Consider the following 22,857-nt stretch of genomic DNA (forward strand, 5'->3'; position numbering starts at 1 on the left):
GAAAACCCTTTTTTTCCCAAAACCCACGGCTTAAATTGAAACCTATATACTAGTAATTTGTTCCAAGTTTTATACATTTAACTCATCCTGGCTGTATATTTGTTCATATTTTTCCTTTTTAGTGATACAAAACTATTGTAGTTTGTGTGCAAGTAAGAGAATTACTCAGTATAGTTAAAAATAAATCCAGGGGCGAGAGAATCTAAACAGACACTAAGTGTGGAAGAAGAAATTGAGTATCAAAAAAGCACCAAATCCAGATAGTTTCGTGGTTAAATTCTTTTAATCTTAAAGGATAAGATCATTTTAATGCTGAACTAAAATACAGAGAAAACCCTAAGACTGATCTCACTTAGGCAATGGTCATAAAGTAAATACTACAAATGGATTCTAGTAGCACATCAAAAGAGTAACATACCATTATTAAAGCATGCAAAATTGATTCATTTAGACATTGAGAAATAAAAATATTGGAACAAACACATTGAAGTTATAAATATTTAAATATTTGTCTGTGATACGGTTGTATATTTAGAAAACTTATAGGAGCTACTGAAAAATTACTGGGGACATTAAGAGAATTCTGTAAGGTAGACATGTTCAGAGTTAATGTAAAATAGTTTTCAAGTTAGAAATGTAGTAGAAGAAATAGTCCCATTTAAAATAGTTATGAAGTTTACTTAGAAATTAAACAATTAATTCTCATGGTCTAAAAGAAGAAAACTAAAAATTCAGTGAATTGGACAGTTGAATAAATAAAAAACATACTTTGTTTTTTAATTACTGTACTTCAATTCAAAGGATGTACTCAATTTAAATTGCAAATTGATCAAAATATCAGCTACTTTGCTTATTGTTTGTAGCCTTGGAGAAATTGCTTACTTCTTTGAGATTTAATTTTCTCATCTATGAAATGAAGTTAATAATGCTACATAAGGTGGTTGTAATTATTAAAATAAGCTCATCCAGTAAGGATGGCGTATAGTATCCAGTATCTGTTAGCTGTCATTTTATTTATTACTACTCCTACAGCTTCTTTGCACAGCTGAGAACTGGTAAGACTCAAAATTGTAAAGTTGTGAGTTCTTTTTTAAATCAATGTATAAATTAAATGAGATCTCAAGTATAATATACTCACAGTTGAAGTTGTTTTTCTTCTAGAAAATAAATACAAGCAGTGCCTGGGTGGCTCAGTTGGTTAAGCATCTGACCCTTGATTTCAGCTCATGTCGTGATCTCAGGGTTGTGAGATTGAGCCCCACCCACATCAGGCTCTGTGCTTAGTGTGGAGTCTGCTTAAGACTCTCGTCTCTCTCTGGCCCTCCCCACTGCTTGTGCACATGCTCTCTCTCTTAAAAAAAAAAAAAAAAGAGAAAGAAAAAGAAAAGAAGGAGGAGCATAGCAAGGACAGTTGTAGAGGGAAAAAGAAAGAATGAAGGGAGCCCTACCAGGTTTTTAAAAATGTAATGGAACATGGTAATAATATGTACCTGTGCAGGGACCGACAAAGTATTAGAAGAGAGCGTGAACACTTAGGCCTGTGTAGAAATGAGAATTTAGTAGCTGATGATGATTATTGTATGACAGTGGTGAGGATATGATGATAATAGTGATGACATTTGATATTATGGAATAGATGAATTACTTAATAAGTGGTCTTGGAAAACTCTCTGACTCTATGAGGGGAAAAAGAAAAAGGAAGCAAAACTGGATTTCCTACCGTTTTTTGTGGCCTCCACATAAACTCTAGATTATCAGTGAACTGTAAAAAGAGAATACACAAGGTCAATATATTTATTATCTTGAATATGAGGAAGTAGTTTCTAAGCAATGAACACGAGCTAGAAAACATAAAGATATGAATAAATTTTACTTTATGTAATTTAAATTACACATGGCAGAAATAATTGTTTTATAAAATTAATAGGCAAAAAAGTATATTTGTAACACACATTTCAAGGGTAAGTTTCCTAAATATGCAAAAATACGTTAAAATCAGTAAGAAGGAATGACAGTTACAACCTAATATAAAAATTGGCAAAATAGCATGCCATTTATAGGAAGAAAAAAATAGAAAAAGCAACCAGTAGAAGTTTGAAAAGATTCTTAGTCTCACTTATTGCTGAAGAAATGCAAATTAAAGCAACAGGAGGGGCACCTGGGTGGCTCAGTGGGTTAAAGCCTCTGCCTTCGGCTCGGGTCATGATCCCGGAGTCCTGGGATCGAGCCCCACGTTGGGCTCTCTGCTCAACAGGGAGCCTGCTTCCCTTCCTCTCTCTCTGCCTGCCTCTCTGCCTACCTGTGATCTCTGTCTGTCAGATAAATAAATAAAATCTTTAAAAAACAACAACAACAGGATACTACTTTGAAACAACTGTCTGGTTTATAAAAATAAAAAGCTTGGAGGTTCCTAGGTGGCTCAGTCAGTTAAGCATCTGCCTGTGGCTCAAGTCATGATCTCAGGGTCCTGGGATTGAGCCCCATGTCAGGCTCTCTGCTCAGTGGGGAGCATGCTTCTCAACTTTCCGGAACTCTGTAACTCGCCCTGCTTGTATGCTCTCTCTCTCTCTTTCTCTCTGACATAAATAAATAAAATCTTGGGGCGCCTGGGTGGCTCAGTGGGTTAAAGCCTCTGCCTTCGGCTAGGGTCATGATCCCAGGGTCCTGGGATCGAGCCCCACGTCGGGCTCTCTGCTCGGCGGGGAGTCTGCTTCCTCCTCTCCCTCTGCCTGCTTCTCTGCCTACTTGTGATCTCTGTCTGTCAAATAAATAAATAAATAAAATCTTCAAAAAATAAATAAATAAATAAAATCTTTTAAAAAATTAAAAAAATGAAAAGATTGATGATGCCTGGTGATTTTGGAGTATAGATTGGCACTGCTTTTTTTTTTCTTTTTTTAAATTTTAATTACATACAACTTTTGGCCCAGGAATTTTACATTAAAGAATTTTTCCTAAAGATGTTTTAGTTGTAAATAGTCTCTGCTGGATGTATAGGGACATTTATCACATCATTATATAGCATTGCCAAACTAAATAAGACCCAACAAACTAAATGTCCTTTAATGGGGATGGTCTATGACAAATTATGGTATATCCTTTTGTACTATGAAGCCATTAACAAGAAGGTGATAAATTTACATAGGAGTATATGTAAAAGGAGATATTTATGAAAAAAGCAAGTTGTAAATCAGTTTATCAAAATAAGATCTTTGTGTAAAAAAAACCTTAAAAAATTTATATCCGTGCTTATATATAAGTAGAAATTTTGTCCAAGAATAACCTAAAATACGTAGTAACTATGACTTTGGCTTGGGGGAAGGAATATGGAGAGTTGGGGAATGAATATAACTTTGTCATTTTAGTTTACACTCTGCTGTACAGTTCGGATTTTTTTTTTTTTTTGATACGTATACTTGACAGTATCAAGCAAACTAAAGATAAGATAACTTTGGAAGAGGATCATTTTCAGAGTGAGAGGGTATTCTGTCTGTAGTTCTTTATGGGTTATATGTGTATGTACATGGTCATAAATCCATTACTGACATAGGTGAGGACATACTTAGGAAGCATTGTAGTAAACTATGTATTGGTGTATCTGGGATCCTAGGATTTTTTTCTGCATTCTGGGCATCATTGGGCTAAATTTGAATTCTGACTGTATACTCTTAGGTCTCTTTTTCATTTCTTGTCTTTTACTACTTTTTATTGTGTTCTTGGAGAGGATGGGGAAGGGTGTCCTTTGGTAGTGGAAGAGAACAAAAACTTAACATTTATTGTTTTGGTTTATTACATTGCACTTAGTAGATACGGCGTCTCATCTTTGCTTTTGCCTCCAAGGTCCTCGGTTAGAGGTAGAGCTTATTTGTGAATGACTACATCTGATTTTCCAGTCTGCCCAGTGACTGAGTAGAATTTTGTAGATATGGTAGCTAAAACTGAACATTGGCCAGACACCGGATAAACTGTCCTGGTTGATCCCTGATTATTTGTATCATAAGTACATATTTAAAGTTATTTTAAACTTGCAAAGATATTACTGTCTCTTCTAAAAAATCCAAAAGGAGACTATTACATTATAAATTTGAGGAATTTATTTTTCTTAGTTTGTGGAGCTGTTAGTGGGTATAAGAAGGTATAAAATTCCTGGGAAAGAGAGCATACTAGTCAGGGGCTAAAATGCTGGAAAGAATAAAAACCTCTTCCCTCTCTTCCTTTTTTCTATATTCCCTTTCTTCCCTTTTCCCTTACTTTCTTGAGAGCTAGTCTTTCTGTAGGCAGTATTATCTCTAAATAGATGTGGTTTAGTCTGTGGCAAATTCTTCTTCTGTGCTTTTGCTCTTTTCCCCAGCCTTTAAGATACTTAATCTAAATTAAATTGGATTATTTAATATTGTGACACAAACATGAATGTTAATCTTAAAGGAAAGAAATCTTAAATCACCTTTAAAGGGCTGTATTTATACATGTGGTAAAATGGAACATGGGAAGAACCCAGTTTATATTTCTTCATACATGTTTAATTCTGTGTCTGTTTTTTGTAAAACCTGTGCACACACACATATATATGAAAATCTTCTTTTTTCCTTCATACCGCCTCACCTGATGATGAGTATTACAAATTGTGTGAAAACAGTAGAGGATTAGTGTCTACTATAGGGTTTTCTCATTGTTGATTAAGATTTAGTGAGTATTAATAGTTGTCTGGGAGTACTTACTAAAATTTCTGATTCCCTGGCTCTACTCCCAGGGTTTCTGATTCCTTAAATTTAGGGTGAGCCCTGGGAATCTGCACTTAAACCTGCATCTGGGTGTTACTATTCTAGGGCTGAGTAGATCAATGTAGTACTTTGGCCAATCACTGGAACTAGGTATTTATTACAGAAAACAATTGCCAGAGTTCATAAAGTGGTTCTGTGTGTGTGCGTGTGTGTGTGTGTGTGTGTGTCCGTATCTCTCTCTCTACCTACCTACCTACCTACCTGAGTGTTGTATAGTCTTCCAAAGGCTTTGCAAGGAAAATAGAAACCCTGGTGTAGACTGGAAGATTTATGATTGTTCCATTAAATTCACAAGTAATTATTGAGCCCTACAATAAGTTTGGAGATGTTAGTAGCTACACTAAAAGACTTACCTGTATTAACACTCTTAAAAAACTCGTAGCTATGATTCTCCTTTTCTGACACCTTCAAATATATATATATTTTTTGCTTTTTGTATTATTTCTGCTGTTGATTAAGGAAAACCAGGATTGATGAGTGATTCATATTTTATCTTTTTCAGTAATTCAGAAGTATGATGGAATTGATAAATTTATATATTATCTGTCAGAGAGTTTGGAGTTTGGATACTTTATGGTGTTTCAAATGGTCAATAAGGATTTTTTTTTTTTTTTTTTTGGGTGAAAATTTTAGTGTATTTCTTTCCCCAGGAAGAAATTGTATTTGGAAATGTTCAGGGGAAATCCTTTTTGGTTAAATAGCCTGAAGGAATTTAGATACTTAACCTATGTGTATCTTTGGATGCTGTTGTGTTTGTGCATAAGGGTTTCTGGATTTCTCCATAGCAGTCTGTGTATACTTTGGATACTCTTGTGTTTGTGCACATGGGTTTCTGTGTATTACCATAGCAACAATTTTCTTTTTCTTGAGTTGTAAACAAAGTAAATTTTCGTAGTCCAGCGTTTATCACATCTACTGAAATTCTTGACGTTCTTAGGCAATGAAAATAACAAAAGGAATTCGAGTGATTTAATTTTCATAAATGTTTCTTTATATTACAATCATCATATAGAAACTCTAGTATATTTAATAACAGGCTGATTTTGTATGCTTGTAAAGAAATCAAGCACTTTATTTCTTGACTCTTGATCCTAGACAGTGCCTCCTTTTCACAGAGATGCTTGATAAATCCTAAGTAGATAGAATATAAATGGAGTCAAGTGATATGATATGAAGTTATTTGTAATGCAGATATGTTATTTATTATAATATTTTGTGATAGCATGGTATAACGAATTAAATAAACTTAACAGTGCATTTTAATAGTGCTTTATAAAAAGCAAGAATATTTTAGCTCCCAAGATTTTTCTTTTACCTATGTTTTATAAATTATAGCAGAAGAGCAAGACAGATTCTAGAAATTTTGATGACAAAAAGTTGTTTCCCTCTCTCTTATATAGCCCCTTTTAGGAATGTGAGGGCTGTACTAGCTTGGAGCTTTCTGCTTCATTCACATTTGTATTTAAAATTACTCTAGGGTGCCTGGGTGGCTCAGTGGGTTAAGCCGCTGCCTTCGGCTCAGGTCATGATCTCAGGGTCCTGGGATCGAGTCCCGCATCGGGCTCTCTGCTCAGCAGGGAGCCTGCTTCCCTCTCTCTCTCTCTCTGCCTGCCTGTCTACTTGTGATTTCTCTCTGTCAAATAAATAAATAAAATCTTTTAAAAAAAATAAATAAAATTACTCTAGTTTCCCGTTTCTAAAGAAAGTGGCTTGTTACGGGCTGTATAGTCTTAGTTTTCAAAATACAGTAAATTTTCATGCACTACACAATTTAATTTGCTGGCTAAAATACTGACTTTAAAGTTTAGCTTTTGAGGTGATAAGAACTCTTTCAAATATAGGTGCACTTTATGTAATTAGTGCCTTCTTATATGGATACTTTTAACTTCAATGGCCTGATTTTTCTCTTTCATATCTTTAATATTCAGAGGAAGTAGTTTGTGATTTTTTTTTAATAAAGAAGTTTTAAAAAACTTACATAAGGGACCATGACGTCTGGGGCAAGAAAAGGCCAGAAGGAAATAGAATATATTGTTTAAAGAATCAAAATGAACAGTTCACATACATTGGTGTTTGTTCATTTTATTTGTGCAAGAGTGCTGGTCATGTCAGAGGTATTTTGGAACGGTTGGTTCAGTAATTTGGCCTACTGTCTTTTTTTCTCTATAACAGTTTTTCTGTTTTCTACTACACCTTGCACATCCACCAATCCAAGACACCCTATAGGTGAGTATTTTTCTAGTTATCAAATGGCATCACTTGTTCCCAAGACAGTTGCCGCTTCACTAAAACTAGGCTTTATTTTTCTACTCTGAATCTGGTTAATTAATTTCACAGAGTGTATCTTATTCCACAACTTTAAAAGTTACCAGCAAACTGCTGAAGAACGGTTTTTACATTATGGAAAAATCACGATAGAATTAAACTTTTTTTCTGAATTTTTAAATACTGTTTTTAGACTATTCTTTTAGAATTTTCATTACAAAAAGCTGGAGAATTAGAACAGGTTGGCTATATGTTTAAAGAAAATATGAAAGTTTAAATATTCTGAGGTTACATGGGGTAAGAAATTAAAAGTAACACTTGTTTTATTAGTGCTTTTGAAGTTTTCTAGAAATTAAGGATGTTTTTGCTGTAAAGGTTTAGGAGAGAAATTTTGAAAATAGCCCCTGGGTATTGATACTGCATGTAGTTGGATTAATTATAAAATCAGGTAATTATATATTCATGGACCAGAAAGCCTAAGCCTTTTTAATTTTCTGTATTTGTTTTAGGCTTTTTTCTTTCTGGCTTTTCCCCCTTTAGCTTTTAAAATGCAATTTTTAAAAGTTCTACTGATAAAGATACTTTCCTAAAGTCTTTGGAAATAAGTTCAATAGGATATCGTGTTCACTTTGTTAATTTGGGGAGAATTGGATGAAGAGAGGAAAGAAATAGAAAAAAAAAAAAAAAAAAAAACCAACCCCAAAACCCCTCAACTCCTTTAGAGTTGGTGATGCTTTTGTTTCTAGTTCAGCCTTGCAGAGGAGTTTAAAACACCTGTAGTGTACTGCGTTATTTAACTTCTGGCTCTGTAAAGTTTTTTATTACTTAACCTTCTGTTGCTTTGCCCTTATTTTTTCGTACTTATAGCAGCTAGATGTTCTCAACACATATTTCTGGAAAATCTAACCTACAAGTATTAGAATGAAAGGCTACATTTTATATTTTTTAAAGGCATGTTTTCTCATTTCTCCTTGGGCATGTGGTAACTTGCATGGCTGAATTAGGTGGTTAGTTTTGTGAGGTTTCTCAGTAAGCTGTATAGCTCATTAGTCTTTTTCATGTAATCACACGTTTTTCCCTGCTGACTCTCCCTAGTTTTACCGGCACAGAATGGGAATTGGAAAGACAAAAGGCATTGGTCACTGTCTTACACATACCATCCCTGATTTGGGTGGCATGTAACAATTTTTTTTTGTGGGGGGGATTAAATGCCTCACTTGCCTTTGTGCTCCTGTGTGGTTCCTTCCTTTTGCCAATATTTATGCTTGTTTTTCTCTTATGAATCTTCTACAAGAACTTTGGAAAACAATAATCCTTGGATTTTCAAGATCCAGGATAAGAGGGTGCGTGTTTGCAGAAAAGGTCAAAATTTGAGAGTCCTGGAGTTGTACTGTACAACTGTTCTGGATTGGTGGATATGCAAATGTTAAAGGAAGGGAAGGAGCAAATATTACTTTTGATGTGAGTGATCATAACATCTACATTTCCAATTTGGGGGAAATTTTTATTTCAGCATTTTCCATCTGGTTTATTAAATTGGCAGTACATTTTATTTTACACAGAATGTTTAATCTTTATAAAATGTAGCATTTGAAAAATTCATGCAAGTGGCAGGCTTACTCATTAAAGAAAAATAATCATTTTGATTTTTAGGAATGTTTCTTACAGTCCTGATCATTTGGAATATTAGATAAAAAAAAAAACTAGATAATTATTTCCCTATCTTGCACATTACACAGATTAATTGAAGTGTGTTTAAAATAAGGCAAAGTAGTAGAGAATTTTAGAAATAGAATTCTGAAATTGGAGAAAGATATTTACATTTATTCTTTCACTTGAAAAAGTATTGAAGAGATGCCATATTAACCCACCAGAATTTGTTGATGGGCTGTTGAGCTGTTGTTGATACATACGTAAAGGGCAGTAGTTCTGCTTGGCAGCTTACTAATAGCCAACCTGGTCCTTATTGGCGTATGTTGGCAGAGTGCGACTGAATCTACGGTTAGGACTCTCTTTAACACCCGAGGAAACTTTAGTTTGTATTTTCTGACAATGGGAGTGTCTCAGAACTTTTTGCTAATTTATTTACTGCTCTTTAGCGATGTGAGGGTATTTTGTGACTACTTTATGGAGGATTGAATTAAGGTAATAGGAGGTAAACAAGTGGTTCAGCAGGTAGTTCATTAATTTTAAGCTCTAGGGTGGTACATTGTGGTAAAAATGTTTGTTTAATTCATATATTTAGTGATTTTAAGGAATGTGCACAAACTTGGAAACTATGTCTTCCTTCTCTTCTTTGTGCTTACTGATACATCATTCTGACACGGGTGACATAGAGGTGCATGTTTATCTCTTTATTTGCAGCATATTTTATACTGGTGTTTTGCTTTATTATCTTTACTTAATAAGTGGAGCAATTTGATACCTTTATATTATCAATAAATACTGAATAGGAATAACAAAATGGCAAAAAACCCACACCCTTCTTTTTTTAGGTGGGGCAAGGGTAGATAGAAGCTATTATGTGAGACTTGTATATCACATCTTGAAAGGCTTAAATATTTGAGCTAAGAATAATTGCAGTAACAGGCCTGACACATTTCATGTATTTGGGGGTTGCTGAGTAAACTTTAGAATAATATCAATTTGAATTTTTAATGCCAGTTCTTTCCTTAATTAGATTTTTCGTGAAGCTCGAAGAACAGTACCTAGTATTGTTTACATGCCTCACATTGGTGATTGGTGGGAAGCCGTCAGTGAAACTGTGAGAGCTACTTTTCTGACATTGCTACAAGATATACCATCATTTTCACCTATATTTTTATTGTCTACCTCTGAAACCATGTACAGTGAACTGCCTGAAGAGGTAAGAACTGATTAAATATTTACCTTATAGTTTCAAAATAGTTGATCTTGTAAATTGGACACATTTAATTTATTTAATAAATTTAACTTATTTAACAAAATAAATATTGTTTAGATTCATGCTTTGGTTATACCACTTATTAGCTCTGTGATTTAAGAAAGTTAGTTAATGATTTAAGTTTCACTTTCTTTTTCGGGACTAATGATAGATTTGTCACTGTTACTGTGAAGATTGAGAAAATTTATGTTTAGACCAGAGCCCAACATATGTATGATATGTACTATAAAGGCCTAAGCTGTATAACAGTTAGTTCCATTACAATTAATCTTCTTGTTCTTACTGTCTGGTAGATTGTTTGCTGGGACTCGACCTTTTAGTTCTTTCCTTGGTAGCATTATTGTTAATTTGACTGTCAATTCTGCTGTGTGTAGTTTTCAAATCTGGTATTTAGTTTTTGAGTTCAAAGCCAACTCATTTAATGTATTAGAAACAAAGGTAAAATCACAGAAAAAAAATAGTCAACTTGTGAATGAAATTGATTTTTAAAAAATTGTGTTTTTAACACCCTAAGCTTACTAGGTCTTGAAATGATCACCTTTAGAAATGCTTAGAAATATTTTGTCTAGGTGACAGTTTATATGAAAGTTTTGCGTGTTTTAAATGCTATAATGTAAACCTTGATTATGTAGAATTTTATGATTAAGATACCTGTTTACTGAGGTCTTTTTGTTTAGCACTTGTTAGCTGTCTTGCTGATTTTGTAAGTAAATATATTAAATTTAGAATAATTGATTTTTGGTTATTCAGAATCTGATATTCTTTTTTTTTTTTTTTTAAGATTTTATTTATTTATTTGACACAGAGAGAGAGAGAGAGAGAGATACCACAAGCAGGTAGAGAGAGAGGGGGAAAGCAGGCTTCTGGCTGAGCAGGGAGCCCGATGTGGGGCTTGATCCCAGGACCCTGAGATTATGACTTCAGCCAAAGGCAGAGGCTTAACCCTCTGAGCCACCCAGGTGCCCCCTGATATTCTTAATCACAATTAATCACAATTTTTTTTTATCATAGGGGCCAAAAGTTTAGTAGAATGCTATATGTAGTAAGAGTAAGAAAAATGAAGTTGTACCAACTTACTAGTCTTTCAATTTTAGATAAACCTTTGACCCTAGAATAGCCTCAGTTGCCTCATCTATAAAATGTGGGTAACAGACAGACTTCTTGGTGTAAGATGGTATATGTGAATTTATGTTGGAAACCACAGAGCTATAAAATGCTTAGTATTATAAAGTAGGTATGTACTTGAAATTGATTTAAATGGATTGAACCTGAACATAACCTAGAAGCCACTTTTAAAAATTAGATCCTCACTGTGAAGTAGTTTCATTATAATTTTCTAAGAGATAAAGAAAATCTGGGATAATTGAGGGTTCTTCTTAGGAATATATAATTAAGTGTTCTTTTTCTTATATTGTCTGAAAAATATGTGAATAAAGGTTTTATGAACCCATTATTTTGATACAGCAATTTTGCCTACTCCTATTTTCTGTTCACATATCGATTTCATTGTTGGTTTAGTTCTTCTTCTTCTTTTTTTTTTTTTAAACTAACCTCCATGCCCAGTGTGGAGCCCAAAATTGGGCTTGAACTCACTACCCTGAGATCAAGACCTGAGCTGAAATCAAGAGTTAGACGCTCAACTGGCTGAGCCACCCAGGCCTAACCGTTGGTTTAGTTTTTTAAAGTTAATATTATATCCTACAGATTTTCAGTATTGCCATATTGTTGTCATAATTTTTAATGAATTCAGCTTACTCATTACTTGTTTACTAGTACCCTTAATTACTAGCTAAAATTTTAAAGAGTTATTAATACCGAATCCTGAAATTTCACCTCTTTTTTCCCTTTTGTTTTCTCTGTTCTTTGCCATTATTAACCAAGTAGCTAGTAAAGCTATCATGCATATTCACATTTGTGGGGAGAAGATTATGAGAATTCTTAGACTACTCATTACATAACATGTTTTATACTTACTATTCTTTGGAAATCCTTCACTGCCCCTAAGCCTTTCATTTAAATTTTAGCTTTGCCATTAGAATGCTTGCTTTTGAGGTGACAAACTGAGATAGTAGTGAATAATAGTTAGCACATATTGATAAATATCTGGTGAATAAATGAAAAGCATAGTGTTGCAGACTAAGTAACTGTAGGTTAGCAAAGTGCCTGATCTGTAGAATAGACAATGTGTGGCAAAAAACCCAAGTGATTCTAAAAGAAGGAAACTGCCAGTTACTAGAGTGCCTTAAGAAAATACAGTGGGGGAAAAATAGTGGAACAGAGAATGATAGGGGAAGGGAGGGAAAACTGAATGGGAAGGTCATTAGAGAGGGAGAAAAACCATGAGAGACTCAAGTATAGGAATCAAACAGGTTTGCTGGAGGGGAGGTGAGTGGGGGTTGGGGTAATGGGGTGATGGACATTAAGGAGGCACGTGATGTGATGAGCACTGGGTGTTATATGCAACTTATAAATTATTAAACTCTTTATCTGAAACTAATAGTATATTATACATTGGTTAATTGAGTTTAAATAATATAATAGTGGATAATTTAAAAGTAAAATACAGATTTTAACCTGTCAAGTAGGCAAATATAAAAAGCGGTTGAATAAATCTCTCAAGGGCAGTCTGAGTAATAGATTTAAATATGTACACATATTTTGACTCAGCAATACCATTTATTGAGGTTTATCTGAAGAGTTTTTCACAGACTAACACAAAGATTCAGTGCAGACCACACACAAAAAATATAAAATATCATAGCCTTTATTCATAGATTGGAAACTGTCATATTGTAGAGAATTGGCTAAATTATAAATTTCTTCCATGAAACACGATGAAACCTTTAAAATACTGATGTAGAAAATAATGTCATGAGGTCCTGGCTCGGTAGAGCATGTGACTCTTGATCACAAGGTTGTGAATTTGAGCCCCTTGTTGGGTGTAGAGATTACTTAAAAATAAAATCTTAGGGGTGCCTGGGTGGCTCAGTGGGTTAAGCCTCTGCCTTCAGCTCAGGTCATGATCTCAGGGTCCCGCATCAGACTCTGCTCAGCGGGAGGCCTAGTTCCCCCTCTTTCTCTCTCTGCCTGCCTCTCTGCCTACGTGTTATCTCTGTCAAATAAATAAAATCTTTTAAAAAATAAAATAAATAGAACAAAACAAAAAAAAATTAAGTTACCGTGGGGGTAATGTTTTTGTTTTTAAGATTTATTTATTTATTTATTTATTTATTTTAGAGCGCTTGTGCAAGCAGGTGTGAGGGGTGGGGAGGGACAGAGGGAGAGGGAGAGAACCCCACGCAGACTCCCTGCTGAGCACAGAGCCTGTCATGGAGCTCCATTCCCTGATTCTGAGATCATGACTTGAGCCGAAATCAAGAATCGGATGCTTAACCCACTAAGCCACCCAGGCCCCCCTGGGGGAGGGGTAGTGTTTTATTAGTAATATAAAACTACTTTCTTTTTGTGGGACAAAGTAATAATTTCATCTTTTAGAGCTCTTTAGCATTCTCTTGTAGATGTTTCTTTGTAGGTACATCTCTCTCCTAATTCAGTAGTTCCCAAAGTAAAGTTTGTACTTAAGGCAGTACATTGGGATATTGAAAAAAACATTAGAACTTCATTTGTCTTGGGGCGCCTGGGTGGCCTAATGGGTTAGGGCCTTTGCCTTTGGCTCAGGTCATGATCTCAGGGTCTTGGGATCAAGTCCCGCATTGGGCTCTCTGCTTGGCGGGGAGCCTGCTTCCTTCTTCTCTGCCTGCCTCTCTGCCTACTTGTGATCTCGGTCTGTCAGATAAATAAATAAAAGCTTAAAAAAAAAAAAGAACTTCATTTGTCTTCATATTATCTTAAGTATTTTGTGTATATAGGTTTTATAATAGAAAAGATAATATTAGTAGAATAGTATATTTAAATAGTGTGTTAAATAAATGTACCAGAAGAGATATTTTCAGATTTTTTTTACTGATGAGATGTTAGATTAAAAAATTTGGAAATCATTGCTCTAGATCACCTGTTATCCAAGGACTTCTGTGGGCCCCACAAGGCTTTCAGGGAGATGTCACATTCCTCTTTTTTCTAACTACATATCTGCTTGACTATGAATTTTCTTCATGACTACAGTCAAAACAACATGTAACATTGAATGCAGAAGCAGAAATGAAAATCCAGTTGTCTCTCAGTAATCCAGACATTAAAGAGAGTTGAAGAAATGTAAAACAATGCCATTTTTCTTGTTAAATTTTATTTTATATATATATTTCATATTTTGGAAAATACATTTTTTAAAAGAATATATTTTTCCAAAATACATTTTCAGTGTTAGTATGTAATGGATTTTAAATGAATACATAATTTGGAGTGCTCTTAGTTTTATTTTTAATACATAATTACAGACAGATGTAACCTACATAAACAAGCTCATTAGTTTAATAAGATCCTGAGACCAAAACGTTTGAGAACCTCTGACTTAGACCACAGGGTCTTTGAGAGGAGGGGACTGTCTTACTGGCCTTCACTTCTCTACTTCTTGACACATTGGAATTAGTAAATGTTTGTTGCATAAATTATAGGAATTTACCACTGAATCACCACATTGGTTTGAACTCTTGTTCAGCCTAATTTCTTTTTTGTTTTTTGCAAATTCTAGTGTAGGTAAATTTACTTTTGTGGACCCTGTAGACTCTTTCTGAGAATAGCTGGAGAATTTTAGTTGAGTTACATGGGAATTGCAAATTATTTCTCTTCAGGAGAGTTAGAAGAAAGAATTGAGGATTGAGCATCAGAAGGGACTTTTTTAAACAAGGAAGCAGATAAAAAGTAGAAATATATATAGGAAGGAAAACAAACTTTGGTCAGAAAGAATTGCATTTACATTTCTGAACAGATTCATAGTATGTATTTTGGTATTAAATTATTATGGGCAGGCTCAAGATGATATAATTGAAAATGAATTTTATTTTATTTTTTGTTCTATTTATTTTAGAGCGGGGGGAGAGGGACAGAAGAAAGAGAATCTTAAGCAGGTTCCACGTCCAGTGAAGAGCCCCATGTGGGGCTTGGTCTCACAACCCTGAGGTGTGACCTGAGCCAAAATTAAGAGTCGGACACTTAACAGACACCCAGGTCCTCCTGGAAATGAATTTTAAGGAAATATCGTATTAGCTACACTTAGGAAAGTAAAGATTACAAGTAGCATTTTGTTATTTCAGTATTTCATGTCTTTTTGTGTCTCTCAGTTTATCATGGGAACTGGGAGTTAAAAATCAATAACTTAAGTAGAGAAATCCAAGTAGGGGCATTGAAAACTCAGATGAATGATTCACATATACAAGAGAAGTATCTTAGTATTGATATTTTTGTTGTATAACAATTACATGATTCTTAAAATTTACAAGGAAAGAGGTTATTGTAAGTCTTTTAAAATTACAACTATCTGCAGTAAATGAGCATGAATTATTACTATGTTAAGGTAAAATGTCAGTTTATTTTTATTTAATGGATTATTTACTTACTTTGTTTTGAGGAAAGCAGGTTTTATTCATGAACACTGTCTTAGGTTCATTTCTGACCTAATTTCCCATTCCTTTTATCTTTGAGATCTTGTGTCTTAAAACATTAATTTTCCCCATTAGAGTCTGAATGAACTCTACCTTTAAAACTGGGGACTGACACCTCTAAGATTTAATAAATGAGGTAAAATGAAAAGATTTTGGTAATGAAAAATTCGCTGCCACTTAGGCAACTATGTCCCAGGCACTTGTAGAAGCCAGTTACATTTATTATCTAACACAAGTTTTTTTAACTGTTCAGTAAGAAAAGCATTACTGTCATTTTCCTATTTGACAGATGAAGAAACTCACAGCTAGTATGGCAGAGCAAAGTTTTGAACCCAGATTTGCCTGATTACAAACATCATGCACTTAAAATGCACTGTACTCTATAAGATGCAGAGAGACCATTTCTGGATATTGTGATGCTTAGGCTGATGAGTGGTCAGGGAAGTAAGTTTTGTATTTATCAAGTTAGAACCATTGTTTATTCATCAAAAACTTGTTGTGTGCCTATTGTGTGCAATGCACTGTCATAATAAGTGAATTTGTTGAAGGCGGGTCTAGTGTCTGTTTTTCTCATGCTTTTATTCACCGTGCTTAGCTGCTTTATGTGTACACACATACAGAATACTCAGAAACTGACACATAAAATATACATGTACATATTTCCAGTATGGTTAATCTTTATTGAATGAATGAATTAATAAAATAGGTGAAAACCCAAAAGATAGCCACTGTTCTCTAATAATTCAAAGTTCAGAGTGGGCCAACTGGGTGGCTTAGTTGGTTAAGTGTCCAGTTCTTTATTTTGGCTCAGTCATGATCTCAGGGTCGTGAGGTCAGACTCCACACCCAGCACAGAGTCTGTTTGAGATTCTCTTTCCCTCTCCCTCTGCTCCCTACCCCCTTAAATAAAAATACACATGTATTAAAAAAAAAAAAAAGTGTAGAAGGAAGAGAGACCTGGAAAAAATAATACAGTATGAGGAGTGCTATGATAGTATAGCATGTAAAATATGTATATAATATGTAAGAAAACAATCCAGGAAAAACCTGATAAAGTTAGCTTTATCAAAATTAAATACTTTTAAAAAGGCACCGTTAAGAAAATGAGGAAACAAGCCACAGACTTGGAAAAAAATATTTCAGATACATCAAATTGCATATCTTGATAAGACTTACATCCAGAATGTATTAGAACTCTTTCAGGGTGCCTGGCTGACACAGTCACTAGAGAATGCAACTCTTGATCTTGGGGTCACGAGTTCAAGCCCCACCTGAAAAAGCTGAAAAAAGACTGAAAAAACAACCCACAGAAGGGCAGAGGTATTTGCAAATCATATATCTGATAAGGGTTGATATCCAGAGTAAATAAAGAGCTCTACAACTGAAGAATAAAAACCCAGCCAACCATACTTCCCCTAAAGGAGCCATATTCACATGGCCAATAGCATATGAAAAGATATTGAAAATCACTAATCAAAAGGGAAATCAAATTGAGACCACAATGAGATGTCAGTTCATACCCATTAGGATGGCTGTTATCATAAAAACAGAAAATGCAGATGCCTGATGGCTCATTTGATTAAGCGGCCTTGGGTTCAGGTCATGATCCCAGGGTCCTGGGATCGAGTCCCGCATTGGGCTTCCTGCTCAGTGGAGAGCCTGCTTCTCCCTCTGCTTGTGCTCTCTCGTTCTCTGTCAAATAAATAAAAATCTTAAAAAACAAACAAACAAACAAACAAACAAACAGACAGACAGACAGAAAACAGCTAATGTTGGTCAGGACCTGAAGAAATTTGAGCCTTTGTGTATTGTTGGTGGGAATATAAAATTGCACAGTATCATTGAAAATAAATTATACAGTGATTCCTTAAAAAGTTAAACAGAATTATCGTATGATCCAACAATTCTGCTTTTGAGCATACACTCAAAAGAAGTGAAAGCAGCGATTCAAACAGGTATTTGTATACCCATGTTCATAGCCACATTATTCACAATAGCGAAAAGGTAGAAGCATACAAATGTCCATCAGCAGATAGCTGGATAAAAAAAGTGTGGCATATACATACAGTATAACATTTTTAGCTTTAAAATGGAAGGGAATTTTAACACAGGCTACAGCATAGATAAACCTTGAAGACATCATGCTAAGTGAAATAGGCCTGTCACTAAAGGACAAATATGTGACTCCTCTTCTAAAAAGTTCCTAGAGTAGTCATAGTCACAGAGGTAGAAAGTAGAATGGTGATTGTCAGGGGCTGGGGAAAGGGAGAGTATGGGGTGTCAGTATTTACTGGGGAGCATGAAAAAGTTTTGGAGTTCAATGGTATGATGGTTGCATAATAATGCAAATATATTTACTGGCACAGGCTGTATAATTAAAAGTGATAAAAATAGCAAATTTTATGTTATGACTATTTTACCACAATTAAGGTAAAAAAGACTATAATTAAGATTTAAATAGACATTTCACTGAAGAGTATGTATTCTCTTGGGCTAATAAAGCATGGGAAAAGATTGTTAATATCATTAGTCATTCAGGAATGGGATGCCACTGCACAACTACTAGACAGTATTGAGTGTTGGCAAAGGATGTTAAAGAAAGTGGAGGCCTTATATACTGGTGGTGGAATTGTAAAGCTTGTAGTCATTTTTTGAAAAATTGGCAGTTCTTAAGATGGAAGTCATAAACTTATGATATGACTCAGCATTTCCACTCCAAGGTAACTACAGAAGAGAAATATGTTCATACAAAGACTTGAATGCAAATGTTCCTACTTCCATTATTCATAATAGTGGAAACAGCCCATTATTCATTCACTGGTGATTGGAGAAACCAAACATTTATATATACACACAGTAAAATACTGTTCAGCATTAAATGGAATGAACTGATAACGTTCTACAGTGTGGATGAGTTTCAGTATATTATGCTAAGGGAGAGAAGCTAGAGAGCAGACTACATGATACAGTTTCTAGAAAAGGCACATCCCTAGAGACAGTTAAATCAGTGGTTGTTGGGTGGGGAGTGTGAGTGTGAGTAGGAATTGATGGGCATGAGGGTGATCTTTGGAGGTAATGGAAATGTTTTAAAACTGACTTGTGATGGTTGCACAACTGAATTAATTTACTAAAAATCATTGAAATTAAAGTCTAATAAGGGGTTTTAGAAGGTATGCTTGCGTGTATCTGGGAAGGTCAGAGAAAGCATCATCCAGAAAGCATTGGCTTGAGTGGAGGGTTAAAAACAGGGTTAGAGGGGCACCTGGGTGGCTCAGAGGGTTAAAGCCTCTGCCTTTGGCTGAGGTCATAATCCAGGATCCTGGATCCTGGGATCAAGCCCTGCATCGGGCTTTCTGCTTGGCAGGGTGCCTGCTTCCCCCTCTCTCTCTGCTTCCCTCTCTGCCTACTTGTGATCTCTGTCTGTCAAATAAATAAATAAAATCTTAAAAACAAAACAAAACAAAACCAGGGTTAGGAAGGAGTGGATAGCACATATAGAGATCATTGTGAACCAGTGTGAGAAAGCATGATTTTAGGGAGTTATCTGAGGCTTCTTGTCTAGTTGCAGCATGAAATTTGAGGCTGGGAAAGTCAGAAGATAAAGCTGGGAGAAAATTTAAAGTGAAATGAGCCTGCTTGTAAAGTGATGGATCTAAGCTGTTGGTAATAACCTGGCAAGAGTTTTAGAGTATTACCACAGACTTACTCTTGGTATGCTTTTGTATTCACAAAGTTTAACACAGTGTTGAAAAATGATCAGGAGAGAGAATATTTAAAACTGAGATGAAATGTTTTGCTACTCTTGAACAAAATCCTGGTACTTCTAGAGTATTGCATTCTATTTATTTTTCAAGGCCCAGTTAATGTTAGCTATTTCTGCTGAATCTCATCTAATGCCTCTTCACCCCTACCTCTTGCAGAGTCTCTTCTGTTTCTCAACAAGTGTTAGGACACTTCTGGTGTGGTACCGTAATGCTTTCTTGCGAAACTTTTAAGATCCTTGACAGCAGGAAGTAATTGTATTTCCTTCAAGTTTGTAATGGCAGTATTTGGCATTATATTTAGCACACCATGGGCATTCAGCAGTAAATTTGCTTTGCAGAGCTTTCCAGGAAGGACCAGTGAAGCATAGATCAAAGGGTTGGGGGAAATTTTACATGAAAGTAGTCTACAAAAAAAATATTAGAAGGGCACATGGTGAAATTTTATAAATTCTTAAAGGATCTGGCTTCCTGTTGAGGTAAATACTTGCCCATCCAAATTTTGAATTCTACTTTTCATTGTTTCTTTTCTATGTTAGAATTTTAGAGTTTGAAAAAAGGTCTTTAGAAATTACGTAATGTAGGTTTTTTTTAATTTACTTTGTGACCTTAAGCCAATTACATAAACCTTTCCAAGTTTAAGTTTTCTGAAGTATAAAATGAAGGACTCCTATATATAGGAGTTCTAAAGATTGAAATATTTAGAAATTTTTAGTCTTCAGTAAGTGCTTAGATATAACAAAGAATGAATTATCTAACGTTTATCATAAACGTGTGACTAAATTTGGGCTATGATCTAATGTGTTTCGAATTTTGATCCAGTGTTTTCTCATTGTCTTGTAGTTGGTTCTTCTTTCTATATTAGTGACCTTTTCCCATTTTCATTCGCAGTTGCCATTTTGATCTAGGGGAAGGAAATTGCAAACTTTACTCATTCATTCCATGCTAATTACACATTAGTATGTCCCAGTCAATGTGGTAGCTGTAGGAAAACGGATGAATAAGGGATGGTTTCTGTTCTCAGGGAGTTTGGTGTCTAGAAGTGGAGTATAGACCTTCTAGGAAAACATAAAAATTGGAAGTGTGTAGAATTAATGTGGATGATGTGGAGGTTTTAAGCAGCCTGTCTTGCAAGGGGGACATCTGGGGTCAAAGGCTCTATAGAGAAGGTAAACAAAGGAAGGGTATGTAATCACCAGTGCGAGGAATTGAGGGATGTGAGAATGACTGGCTTAATATTGCTTGGGAGTTTTGTGTGGAAGGTGGTGTTACTGTGGAGCATTCTGGGGAGGAACTGAAGGTTTAGTTTATTTGCAGTGAAACCAGGATTCTGGAAAATGCGGTGGAATAGACTTGAGATGAAAAGAGCCCAGGAAAGGAACTCACTGAATAGGAAGTACATAGAAATAATGTACAAGAAGGCGGTGTTGTTAGCATCCTTCCAGCTCTCTAGTGTAGATTCTAGGTCATTACTTTCTAGCTCTTATGCAAGAAGTCCTTTGAAATTTGCCATCAAACTATTATAATTGGTTATCCTTTCTGCTATTATTTGTTGACTCTTTCAGGGATAGTATAATGTATTAATAACTTGGGCAACTGGTCATTCTCCCATTATGGATTAGACAATGAGGTTGAATCTCTCAACAGCGTAGCCTTAGGACTGGGTTAACTAACCCCACGTGAACCCCACGTGAATAAAAATTAAAGATTGTACGGGAAGTTGAAGAAATTGTAGTTTGGTGTAATAAGTATACTTTTAATTCTCTACATAATGTCTTTGTGTGTATGTGTGTAGGTTAAATGTATCTTTAGAATACAGTATGAAGAGGTCTTGTATATTCAAAGGCCTATTGAAGAAGACAGAAGAAAATTTTTCCAAGAATTGATTCTCAATCAGGCATCAATGGCTCCACCACGGAGGAAACACACTGGTAAAGTTCCCAAAGCCTTTAGGGAAATGGGGGAAGGGGATGGGGAATGGAATTAAGAAATGCCCTTTCTGGGCGCCTGTGCGGCTCAGTTGGTTAAGCAACTGCCTTCAGCTCAGGTCATGATCCGGGAGTCCTGAGTTTGAATCCCACATCGGGTTCCCCCTGCTCTCCGGGGAGCCTGCTTCTACTCTCCCTCTGCCTGCCACTCCTGCTGTGCTCTCTCTCTCTCTCTCTCATTCTGTCAAATAAATAAATAAAATCTTTTTTAAAAATGCCATTTCTTGTCACTTAAAAAAAAAATTTCTTGTGGAAGTAAAGTCAGTTTTTTAGATTCCTCTTTTTAGATGGACACATTTTCTTTGGATGGAAATTTCTCTTTAGATGGAGAGGTAATTGTGTTTACCTGACTTGAGATTGTGAAGTACAGCCTCATAGTTACAGCTCTACTAACAAGCGACTGTTAATGAAGTCTTCTTACCATTTCAGTTCAGATGCTCTGGTAGATTTCACATTCTGAGGCTCAAAAAGTCTTCAATTCTGTTCTTTTTTGGTTAGTTTAAGGACAGAGGACTTGAACAATAATTTTGAGAACACTGGGTGGTGTGCTGATTACTTTGTGGGTCATGGTACGTGTGATGGGTCAAGAGATGATCAGAATGTTTGCCTTTTCTGGTTTATTTATTTTTCACATTTTTATTGAGTACCTATTCTGTTAGGTATCTTGTGGTAGGCACTTGGAAACCCATCATGACTTTAAGTATTAGAATTTTCTTGGATTTGGCTTAGTAGCATAATATTTCAAATTTCAGCCCCTTGATTTAAGTGAGGAGTTCAGTCTAAGTCGCTTAAGAGACTCTTTCTAGTCTTAAAGATGTATAAAAGATAAGGTCTTCTTTGTACTCTTTCAGCCTCTTCTTGAAAATGGCAATCCTGTTACAAGTTTTTAAGTGTCTTTGCCATCATTCTATCTTTATATTTCTCATGTGATTGTTGGAGGCTATTAAATACATTTCTACCCCTTCTAAGTCCTTGCTTTTCTGAATTCTACTTCTGTTTTTTATTGATTATCTTATCCAACACGTCAATCATTTAATTGTTCTTTAGTGACTCATTTCCACATTATCTCAGAGTTCTAAAAAGGAGCATCTATCAAATGGCTGTAGTTGTGGGGTGTTTTCCCCCCTAGAAACCTTGGGAAATTAAATATGGAAGTTATACTTTCTGATTATTGGTTGTTTCCTCCCATTAATCTAAATAAGTTTTTAAAAAATTTCATTATGAAAATGAATCATTTTATCTTGCATATTCCAGATACATTTTAGTCTCATGCATAGATTGAATTTTCTGTGTTAAAGATGAACATAATTCTTTTTCTTTTTGAGTTGCTTCTATTTACTTTAATTTTTCATCTTAGGGGCTATTTAGAAACCAGCCATAATACTTAAAAGTTTAATCCTCAAATTCAGTGTGATACTGGGAAAGTCTTTTAAGGAATTAGGGAATAATGTATTTAGGAAAGTTAATACTTTACTTTTTGAGATTTTTTTGTTTGTTTGTTTTACGGTAGATAATGAATATTATAGATTTTATATATAACACTGTAGACTGGATGTTCTTATTCATGTTTTGGGGATTCTT

General features: G+C 35.0%; 1 protein-coding gene across 2 annotated transcripts in view; it reads left to right on the forward strand.

Annotated features, from left to right (window-relative positions):
• ATAD2B (ATPase family AAA domain containing 2B) overlaps window positions 1–22,857 on the forward strand; it is a 151,071-nt gene that overhangs the window by 95,390 nt on the left and 32,824 nt on the right. For both annotated transcript variants that reach the window (XM_032353194.1, XM_032353193.1), the window contains exons 19-20: window positions 9,727–9,912; window positions 21,084–21,219. In XM_032353194.1, the coding sequence (XP_032209085.1) occupies window positions 9,727–9,912; window positions 21,084–21,219 (322 nt within the window). The remainder of the gene's footprint in view (window positions 1–9,726; window positions 9,913–21,083; window positions 21,220–22,857) is intronic.

Source organism: Mustela erminea, chromosome 7 (genome assembly GCF_009829155.1).
Source record: "Mustela erminea isolate mMusErm1 chromosome 7, mMusErm1.Pri, whole genome shotgun sequence".
In the NCBI taxonomy this organism is placed as follows: Eukaryota; Metazoa; Chordata; class Mammalia; order Carnivora; family Mustelidae; genus Mustela; species Mustela erminea.